The 10902-nt window shown below is 42.4% G+C and overlaps 2 protein-coding genes across 3 annotated transcripts in view; one reads left to right on the top strand and one right to left on the bottom strand.

Annotated features, from left to right (window-relative positions):
- Positions 1-3800, top strand: part of LOC109522063 (intraflagellar transport protein 88 homolog) — a 7861-nt gene extending 4061 nt beyond the window's left edge. Inside the window, 10 exon segments of the mRNA XM_019880299.1 lie at positions 1-92; positions 356-506; positions 574-689; positions 1180-1232; positions 1322-1387; positions 1454-1560; positions 2044-2110; positions 3188-3283; positions 3378-3533; positions 3701-3800. Of these exon segments, the coding sequence (XP_019735858.1) occupies positions 1-92; positions 356-506; positions 574-689; positions 1180-1232; positions 1322-1387; positions 1454-1560; positions 2044-2110; positions 3188-3283; positions 3378-3499 (870 nt within the window). The 3' untranslated portion in view covers positions 3500-3533; positions 3701-3800.
- On the bottom strand, positions 3535-7012 carry eef1akmt1 (EEF1A lysine methyltransferase 1). 2 transcript variants are annotated; one of them, XM_019880271.1, is made up of 5 exons: positions 6952-7012; positions 6678-6869; positions 5949-6031; positions 4563-4855; positions 3535-3959 (listed from the first exon to the last, which is right to left on the bottom strand). In XM_019880271.1, exons 2-5 carry the CDS (start codon positions 6828-6830, stop codon positions 3823-3825), a joined length of 666 nt encoding a protein of 221 aa, XP_019735830.1. In that variant the 5' UTR covers positions 6831-6869; positions 6952-7012; the 3' UTR covers positions 3535-3822. The 2 variants fall into 2 exon arrangements, with proteins under 2 accessions (XP_019735830.1, XP_019735820.1); XM_019880261.1 differs by having other exon boundaries at positions 6678-7006.
- Between the last annotated feature and the right edge of the window lie 3890 nt (positions 7013-10902).

Genomic DNA, 10902 nt, shown 5'->3' with positions numbered 1-10902 from the left:
CTGAATCGTCTGGAGGACGCGCTGGACTGCTTCCTGAAGCTCCACGCCATCCTCAGAGACAGCGCCGAGGTCATGTATCAGCTGGCCGACATGTATCCTCCTTCAATAATATATCATGCCGAGGTGGGGGGGGGGGGTATTTCTCTCTGCTGAAAAGTTACATGCTTCTGACATACCAAGGGACAAAGTATTGGGAAACAGGCCAACGTTCTGCCCTCTAATTCTTTGCACCAAAAACCAAGTTGCTTCATTCATTCAACATTATTTTTTTGTTCTGCCAAATATCGTAATCCCCCAAATCCAGTTAGGCCCCTGTCTTTGTTCCGTGTGGTATGTTTGGCTTTAACTGCGTCAGCTACGAGCTTCTGAAGGACCTCCACCAGGCGGTGGAGTGGCTGATGCAGGTCATCAGCGTGGTCCCCAACGACCCCAAGGCTCTGGCCAAGCTGGGGGACTTGCACGACCTGGAGGGGGACAAGTCGCAGGCCTTGCATTACTACTGCGAGGTACCCCCACACCCGCACCAGCACCCACACACACCATGTCAGTGTGATGATGTCACTTCCTTCGCAGTCCTTCAGGCTGTTCCCCTGCAACATGGAGGTGATCGAGTGGCTGGCGGCCTACTACGTGCAGACGCAGCTCTACGAGAAGGCCATTCACTACTTTGACAGGGCCATCCTCATGCAGTGAGTCATTTCGCGGGGAAAGAACCACCACGTTTTTGGAAGAAAAATGTGGGTGTGTACACACACACTCGAGCTCATGTTTATATATTTATTTATTTTTTATGTCGTACCCATTAGCTATTTACGAGCGCTTTTTTTTTCACCGTTTTTAATCAAATTTCAGGAAAATTTGGAGAAACGTGCCTTTTTTAAATCTTCATTTTGATAGAAATATCACCCCAAAAAAGGTTAGATGGAGTGAACAGAAATATGAAAAGTAAATGCTATTTCTGTCGTTAAATAAAGCAAAACAACCAAGTGAGAAAGTATTTGCGTCAAGACCAAGTGAAGATGTTTTTAAAATGCATGAAAAAAAAAAATGCTGTTGAGAAATGGCGGCGCAGGCACCCGCAGCGGCTCCTCTTGCCTGTTTAAGAGGGAGGACATTTCATCTGTGCTTGATTGAATCTCCTGTACATTTTTTTTTTTTTAAGTGTTGTTTCTCCTGCAGACCGAGCGAGGTGAGGTGGCAGCTGATGGTGGCCAGCTGTCACAGGAGAAGCGGTCAGAAAGGACGCCTGCAGCATCTCAGCACATCATGTCCGCTTGGCCGCGTGGCACCGACACTCTTCAACATTTAATTTTTCTGACAGGAAACAGCCAGAAAGCTCTTGAAACCTGCAAAGAAATCCACCGCAGGTTCCCCGAAGACGCGCAATGTAAGCCAGCTTCAAGTGGCGTCCAGCGGCCGCGAGCGCGACGACTAATTGTTGCCCTGCGTGAAGGTCTCCGCTTCCTGGTGCGGCTGTGTCAGGACATGGGCCTCAAGGAAGTCCACGACTACGCCAGCAAACTCAAGAAGGTGGAGAAGATGAAAGAACTGCGAGAACAAGTACGAGTCCACATTTTTTTTCTCTCAGGCACCTCGGGTTTTGGTCATAATAATAATAATCGCTAATATTAATGAAGAAAGGCTTTGAGGTTCAGCTACAGGTGGATTTTTTTTTTTCCCTGAAACATCATAGCTAAAAAATGACAATGCATGATGCCATCTAGATTGCGCAAGCTTTAATAGGTCAAAGTTAACCGAAAGGAAAAGATCTCAAAAATCCGGTTTGCTCGAAATGTAATTATATTTGCCATTTAATCTGCAATTATTTTTCGAGGTCCTCTCTGCGTGCGTTTTGTTGCCGGTGTAACGCAGCTGCCCGAGTTGGGTCCTCGAGAGCCACTTGACAACCTCCTTTCGAGGTCTCCCTCCTCCAACACACTTGACTCAAATGATCAGCTCACGAGCAAGCTGATTTCATAGCCCAGTGTCAACTTTGTGCGTTTTCCCCACTCTGTCTGATAAGTTTTTTTTTTTTCTCTCCAGAGGGCAAAGGCAGAGCAAGAAGGAAGTACAAGAAATAGAAGAACAGACAGTACGGACGCGACGACTGGTCAGTGCGAGTGGACTACATGCTCACTTCTCATGCATTCATGTAACCACTGCATGTAACACGAGTTAATCTGTGGAATAAGCTTGAGATGGATCTGAAAATGAGTAAATCTTTGGACGAGTTCAAAAACAAATTCAAAAGATTAGTACAAAAAAACTACATAAAACAAAGTTGAGAAGATAAATTTTACATACTGGTACTTATAAAATATAGTAATACTATGGTTTGTTCTTGTTCTGGATTTTGAACAACTTATTGAATGTATTCAAGAAATGTGGTATATATAATGAATATGAGTCATTTGATATAAAAAGTAGAAAGAATAATGATACATATATACAAACCGAAAGGTGTATCAATAGATAAGCATAGTACACAAAAGGGTAAAAGTATTTGATGAAATTTAGATTTCTTCTTTTTCTTTGGTATTGGAAATGATCAATATACATTATTGCTCAAAAAGGGGTAGGACTAGATAAGTGGTATACTTCTTCCTACTCCTTTGAACATATAACTGTGATGATGTTTGTATTACTTACTTTTACTTTTATTTTCCTTTCATAATTTTTGTTTGCATTTTGTCATGTTATTGTATGTTTTATATATGTTCAATAAACAAACAAACAAACAAACAAACCACTGAGGCCAATTTGAGACTTCTATTAATGCGCTTCTAAAATTGGCACATAGGCATGTAATAGATCTATAAATCAATATATCTCTATTTCTAGATCTATAGAGATCTATATCAATATAGATCTCTCGATAGATCTATAGAGAGATATCTACAGTATATTTCCCAATATAGATCTTGAGCGATATAGAGCTATTGAGAGATATATAGATCTATATCGATCGAGATATCGCCAAAGATCTCCATAGAGAGAGAGATCTCTATTACTATATTGTCAATTTGAAATAATGTCATGTTATAATTTCAGGGATGGAAACAAGTATTTTTTAAATGGATTAATTGCCCCAAAACGTAATTGAGTTGCAGCTCGATTTAGTTTGCATCTCTGATGTAGCTGATATGTGCGTGGACCCAACACACTACATTTGTCTCTTTGGTTTCAGAGAGCTTTCCCAAAGGCGAGCGTGCGGTTGTCCCCGTGATGTCATTTCCCGCCTCTGGCGAGCCTTACGAGAGCAGCGGAAGCACCAAAGAACTCGGTGAGTGGCGGCGGCTGCAATCTCTCGTCCAGTCAAACGGCACCAAGTGCTAACCATCAACATTCAGCACGGGGGCCATTTTGTGTTTGCATAGACGCTTCCTACGTGGACCCGCTGGGTCCCCTCGCCAACCAGCCCAAGACCGGTGCCAAGAAGCGGGTGGATGACGACGTCTTTGCCGGGGAGGAGGTCGGCGACGAGCTGCTGCCAGAATAGAAAACAACATCATCATCATCATCATCATCATCTTGTAAGTTGGGCTCTCACAGCTTCACTTTAATAGCCATTTATTTTATCCATCCATACACAGCAGTACAGATGATATATAGACACAGTAGTAAATACAGTGGAACATGAAGTTTGTACATAAATATACAATGTGGTAACGTTTTTGTCACGCTTGCCGTTCTGTGCCAGCATCGTCCAGATTTCGCATTTTGACGTGGAGTCATGCAACTCGCCAGCCTGTGAACATCGTCCAATCATCAACTGGAACACTCTGGATGGTCCCCCCGCCCGCCCTCGTCTCCCTTTCCCGCTCATCCGCAGGACAGCAGCCCCGACGGGTAGTTGACGAAACACCGGAAGTCGTTGGACAAGTTGCGCTCGTGCCGAGGCAGGAAGTGGCACACTTGCACATTCAGAAGATCCTTGGCCAGATTCTCCATGATGGCACCTGAACAACAAGACATTCAAATACTCAATTCTGCTCAGCCAAATGTTAACGGAACGCGTCACATCTTGAAATAAACATTTCTAGTCATTTTCGCATGATAAATGCTCGTGCAAAGACAGAAAGGTGCCCGCGGCTGGTCCGACCAATATATGGACTACAAAAGGATGTGATCAACATTTTACTTTCGTCAACCCACAATGACTTCCAATTTTTACTGACAGATACTTCAGACTGTTCAATTCTGTTCTATGGGCAAAGTGCTACATTCAAGAAAAACCGGAAAACTCGAGCGGTGACCTGGCTGCTTCATGAATATTATACGACTAAAGTGCGGGATGCTGTCAGCCATTTTTTTTCATCGTATAATATTAAGTGGGTCAAATGTAGTTTAAAAGTTTTGTTGGATCCCTAAAACACACAAGCACATGATATATTTGTTCGCCCTAACACAAGTTCAGATGTCCAACATAGACTCCTTTGTGAGCTGAGGTTGCCGTGGCAACAGAAAAAGATGCTAACTGTGTAGCTAGCACTAATGCAAATGTGAAGTACATAGAGTTCTTTCAATCAGTTAAAATGTGTGTGAAAATTGCGTCTTCTCACCTGTGCACAGCAGCACTTTTCCTTTGCTGAGGTATTTGACAGTCTGGGCCACTTTGGTGAGGCACTCCTCCGAGAGGTAGGGCGGGTCTGCCAGGACCACGTCAAAGCTGCCGGCGGCCACGCCCTGATCTGCAAATGCCAGCGGACGGTTGTAGTCGTAGAAGACAAAGTCATCGCCGTAGATGGCGAAGCGGCGGTCATACTCCAGGACCGCCACGGCCGCCGGACCGCCGCGGGGGCCGCAAAGCTGCTTGATCTTCTGGTAAACGCTCGGGGCACTCACACAGGCGATCCTGCGGCACAAATCAAGAGGGAGACATCGTTACGTGTCACACGCATGCTAAGCTATATGCTAACTGCAGTCTCTGGCACGAATGTGGGCATTTTTCTGCATTTCTATCCGAGTAATGTTAGTATTGTATAGTTTAAAACCCTACTTTGAAACCCTAATTGGAGTTGGAAACCCTAGCCCGAGTTAAAAACCCTATTTTGAAACCCCATACTTAGTTCAAATGAATAATTTGAAACCCTAATTCTAGTTCAAAACCCTAACCCTGGTTCAAAACACGATTTGGAAACCCTAATTCAAAACTGCAGTTTGAAACCAAACCGTATCTTAAAACCCTGCTCTAGTTGAAAACCCTACTTTCAACCCTAACCCAAATATAAAACTCACCCGACGTCAAAACCAAGGTGGAAACCCTTCCCGTAGCTCTAATTGAAAACCCTAATTTGATACCCTAACCCTAATTTAAAACTCTCACCATAGGTGAAAACCTAGGTGGAAACCCTAATCCTACTTTAAAACTTTACTTTGAAAGCCAAGCCCTAGTTTAAACCCCAGGTTTGAAACCCTAATCCTTGTTCAAAACCCTCATTTGAAAGTTCAAAGCCCTAATTTGAAACCCTATCCCGAGTTGGAAACACTAGCCAGAGTTTAAAACCTTAAACTTAGTTCAAATACAGAATTTGAAACCCTAACCCTACTTCAAAACCCTATTTTGAAACCCTAATCCAATGTCAAAACCCTAGCTGTAAACCCAAACCCAAGTTTGAAACCCTAACCCGGCGGTCGTCAATCCTGTTCTGGGGCTGTTGTCTCACCTTTTTCCCCTCTCTCCTCAACACCCTCCATCCTTCATTCTAATCCACGTATCCTCATGAGGGTCGCGGGTGTGCTGGAGCAGTTGGGGGGTACACTGAACTGATTGCCAGCCAATCGCAGGGCACACAGCGACAAACAACCATTTGCGCTCACGATCAGACCTGACATCATGCAATTCTCTGATCGTGGGACGAAGTTTCTGTGTGAAGGACAATTGCGGGAAGAAGCAGCTTTCTCCGCGTGAAAGGCATGGTTTGTGCGTCTGTTTTTATTTGTCTTACCTTCCTCCTTCTCCAGCTTGGTGCAGAAGCTCCTCAGCCAATCGTGTCGCCGTGTCGTCAGTGTACCAGAACTGACTCATCCTCTATGCAAACGCAACAAAGGTAGCATTCACTTTTCCATGACAGAGACCCTTCTCCCTGGCGTCATTACACGCACAATGCTTCGTTTCCGGCGCCGTATTCGAGGACGCTGGGCCAAAAGGAAAACGCAAAGAAAAGCCTTTGCAGTTTTTAGAGTTATCGTCATCGGTGTACTTGGATCTAGCGTTGTGATAAAGGTTCCTATTATCCTGTCCATGACATTGACACATTCGAACCAGTTGCTCAAAGCTGACATGTAGAAAGACGAAAGATAGTCCATCAACGTATAGAATTTGAATTTCAACACAAAGAACACATATGTGATGTTGAACGGCAACACGAACTAAACTTGAATGGATTCTGCAAACAGTTAAGCACATCAGCCACATCAAAACTTTGTGGGAGAGTGTTTGCCAAGGTTAGAGACATTACTCGTATAAAATGAATCACTTTACAGGTAAAATATGGAGAAAACCTTTTTGAAACAAAAATGCAAAAGTACTGTGAAAAATAATTTTAAGAACTCCGTGTCTCAAAGAGGAGTACATAAGCAACATCAATTCACAATCTATACGTAACAGTATCACGTCACCCCGCGTATCGTATGTCCAGCCAAACCTGGTCTACCGATACCAGTTTGTTGCTCACCCAGTCTTCGCTTACGGCTCCCACGGCAAAGTGGCCCGCGTCTGGGGAAGGGTCATTGTGGGTGTTCTCTCCTCGGGTCTCCTCGTAGAACTCCTGAAGAGCTGCCAGAGTGTGAGCCGACAGCGTTGGAACGTCGTCGTCGCTGTCGCTCATCTTCAACGACGGAGAACGAAACCCGATTGATTTTCTCGTCTTGAAAGGGAAAATGTATGACAGTGAGTAAATATTGCTTCAATACAGAAACAAAGTGGAGGACAGTCAAGCTAAAACTCACATGGCTGTCGTCACCCCGATGTGCGCATGCGTGTGAGGAGTGATGTGTCGGTCGCGAACGAGCCGGTACAAAGAGCTGGCTCTTTGAATTGAACGAAAGTGAAGTGACTATACATGGCTTTTCGGCTAAAAACGCCTGACTATACATGGTAATTTTTTTCGGCAAAAAATGCCTTACTACACATGGTCGGTTTTTTTCGGCTAAAAACGCCTTACTGTACATGGTCGTTTTTTTTCGGCAAAAAACGCCTTACTATACATGGTCGTTTTGGTCCAATGGGTCTTGAAACAATGAATAAAGTTGGCTTGCACATTTTGGTAGTGTACGTAATGGGTGTTTTATTTGCACTTTATTCACGATCGGCAACATGGTCATTTTTTTGGCTAACAGGCCATGCCCGAAAAGACACCGGAAATCTGATTTTTCGGGTTAAAACGCCTTACTATACATGGTTCGTTTTGGTCGTTTTTTTGGGCTAAAAATACCTTACTATACATGGTCGTTTTTTTCGGCTAAAAACGGCTTCCAATACAAGGTCGTTTTTTTCGACAAAAAAACACCTTACTATACATGGTCGTTTTGGTTGTTTTTTTTCGCGTTAAAACGCCTTACTATACATGGTGGTTTTTTTCGCGTTAAAACGCCTTACTATACATGGTGGTTTTTTTCGCGTTAAAACGCCTTACTATACATGGTGGTTTTTTTCGCGTTAAAACGCCTTACTATACATGGTGGTTTTTTTCGCGTTAAAACGCCTTACTATACATGGTGGTTTTTTTCGCGTTAAAACGCCTTACTATACATGGTGGTTTTTTTCGCGTTAAAACGCCTTACTATACATGGTGGTTTTTTTCGCGTTAAAACGCCTTACTATACATGGTGGTTTTTTTCGCGTTAAAACGCCTTACTATACATGGTGGTTTTTTTCGCGTTAAAACGCCTTACTATACATGGTGGTTTTTTTCGCGTTAAAACGCCTTACTATACATGGTGGTTTTTTTCGCGTTAAAACGCCTTACTATACATGGTGGTTTTTTTCGCGTTAAAACGCCTTACTATACATGGTGGTTTTTTTCGCGTTAAAACGCCTTACTATACATGGTGGTTTTTTTCGCGTTAAAACGCCTTACTATACATGGTGGTTTTTTTCGCGTTAAAACGCCTTACTATACATGGTGGTTTTTTTCGCGTTAAAACGCCTTACTATACATGGTGGTTTTTTTCGCGTTAAAACGCCTTACTATACATGGTGGTTTTTTTCGCGTTAAAACGCCTTACTATACATGGTGGTTTTTTTCGCGTTAAAACGCCTTACTATACATGGTGGTTTTTTTCGCGTTAAAACGCCTTACTATACATGGTGGTTTTTTTCGCGTTAAAACGCCTTACTATACATGGTGGTTTTTTTCGCGTTAAAACGCCTTACTATACATGGTGGTTTTTTTCGCGTTAAAACGCCTTACTATACATGGTGGTTTTTTTCGCGTTAAAACGCCTTACTATACATGGTGGTTTTTTTCGCGTTAAAACGCCTTACTATACATGGTGGTTTTTTTCGCGTTAAAACGCCTTACTATACATGGTGGTTTTTTTCGCGTTAAAACGCCTTACTATACATGGTGGTTTTTTTCGCGTTAAAACGCCTTACTATACATGGTGGTTTTTTTCGCGTTAAAACGCCTTACTATACATGGTGGTTTTTTTCGCGTTAAAACGCCTTACTATACATGGTGGTTTTTTTCGCGTTAAAACGCCTTACTATACATGGTGGTTTTTTTCGCGTTAAAACGCCTTACTATACATGGTGGTTTTTTTCGCGTTAAAACGCCTTACTATACATGGTGGTTTTTTTCGCGTTAAAACGCCTTACTATACATGGTGGTTTTTTTCGCGTTAAAACGCCTTACTATACATGGTGGTTTTTTTCGCGTTAAAACGCCTTACTATACATGGTGGTTTTTTTCGCGTTAAAACGCCTTACTATACATGGTGGTTTTTTTCGCGTTAAAACGCCTTACTATACATGGTGGTTTTTTTCGCGTTAAAACGCCTTACTATACATGGTGGTTTTTTTCGCGTTAAAACGCCTTACTATACATGGTGGTTTTTTTCGCGTTAAAACGCCTTACTATACATGGTGGTTTTTTTCGCGTTAAAACGCCTTACTATACATGGTGGTTTTTTTCGCGTTAAAACGCCTTACTATACATGGTGGTTTTTTTCGCGTTAAAACGCCTTACTATACATGGTGGTTTTTTTCGCGTTAAAACGCCTTACTATACATGGTGGTTTTTTTCGCGTTAAAACGCCTTACTATACATGGTGGTTTTTTTCGCGTTAAAACGCCTTACTATACATGGTGGTTTTTTTCGCGTTAAAACGCCTTACTATACATGGTGGTTTTTTTCGCGTTAAAACGCCTTACTATACATGGTGGTTTTTTTCGCGTTAAAACGCCTTACTATACATGGTGGTTTTTTTCGCGTTAAAACGCCTTACTATACATGGTGGTTTTTTTCGCGTTAAAACGCCTTACTATACATGGTCGTCTTTTTGGGCTAAAAACGCCTGACTATACATCGTCGTTTTTTTCGACCAAAAACGCCTTACTTTACATGGTCGTTTTGGTCCAATGGGTCCTTTGGGTTTTGCAGGTTCTTCAGCCCCCGGCCCGTTGGGACCAGCAGAGAGCACTCCGCAAGCATCCAGACGAGACTTGGGTCTCAACGATTCCAGCGGAGTTGCCCTGATCAACAAAGCATCTTGAAAAAATGAATAAAGTTGGCTTGCACGTTTTGGTAGTGTACGTAATGGGTGTTTTATTTGCACTTTATTCACGATCGCCAAAGAACAGGGGTGTCAAACATCCGGTCCGCAAGGAGGTTTGATCAGGCACGCAGGATAATTTAAAAGTGAAAAAATGCTTAAAAAGACGGAATAAATATTTTTTATAAAGTGCAATTCATGGAATATCCGCTCGGGGGAAACACTGTTTTGATCCGAGGAAAAGACAACATTGTTTTGATCAGAGAAGAGACAACAGCGGCCTCAGTCTGTCACTGAGACAGGCCCAACACAGCAGACGCCATCTAGGACATGTGAATACTTTATTCTTTCCACATATTATAGCACTCTCCTTAGTTTGTAAGGTATAGGCAGGGATTACATTTAGATTTTATATGCTTGTGTAAATGGTTTAAAATATCTTTCTTTATAAATCTCGTTTAATCTTAAATGTGCATTACTATATTTTTCAAGACCAATTGTTAAGGTTTTGTGCCTTTGTACAGTCAGTGGGATCAGTTGCAATGCAGATACAGTCAAACCTCGTTTTTCATCCATAATCCGTTCCAGAGGCTGTTCAAAAACCGAATTGTTTGAAAACCGAAACCACGCTCTTTTTAAAATAAAAATGTTTATTGAACACGTCTGCTCACAAAGTAAAGCCACACGAGGAAGCATCACTTCCTCGTCTCCCCGAGTAAGGAAGGCAAATCGTGCATTCAAGTGCGCTCAGTTTGTTTGAGAACCGAAATTTGTTTCGAGAACAGACACGTTCGAAAAACTGAGGTTTGACTGGATGTGAATGATAAAACTAAATTGCACATTTGTCAAAGGAAATCTTAGGTGCTTCATGAAATGTTTTTTGAAAGATGTGTTCATTAAATTTCAACATTTTCCGAGTGTTCTTGTGCATCTTTAGACCAAAACAAAGGAAAAGACATGTTATTTTGGTTATTTATAGCAGAGTATGGTATAATTTTTAATGGTCCGGCGCACTTGACATCTACCGAGGCCCTATGTGGCCCACATGCTATACATGGTCGTTTTTCCGGCTGAAAACGCCGTACTATATTGTATAGTAAGGCGTTTTCAGCCGGAAAAACGACCATGTATAGTAAGGCGTTTTTAGGCGAAAAAAACGACCATGTATAGTAAGGCGTTTTTAGG

This window comes from Hippocampus comes, unplaced genomic scaffold, assembly GCF_001891065.2.
Source record: "Hippocampus comes isolate QL1 unplaced genomic scaffold, H_comes_QL1_v1.1 scaffold214, whole genome shotgun sequence".
Lineage (NCBI taxonomy): Eukaryota > Metazoa > Chordata > Actinopteri > Syngnathiformes > Syngnathidae > Hippocampus > Hippocampus comes.
The sequence above is the reverse complement of the archived record's forward strand: the minus strand, read 5'-3'. Positions and strand labels throughout refer to the sequence as shown.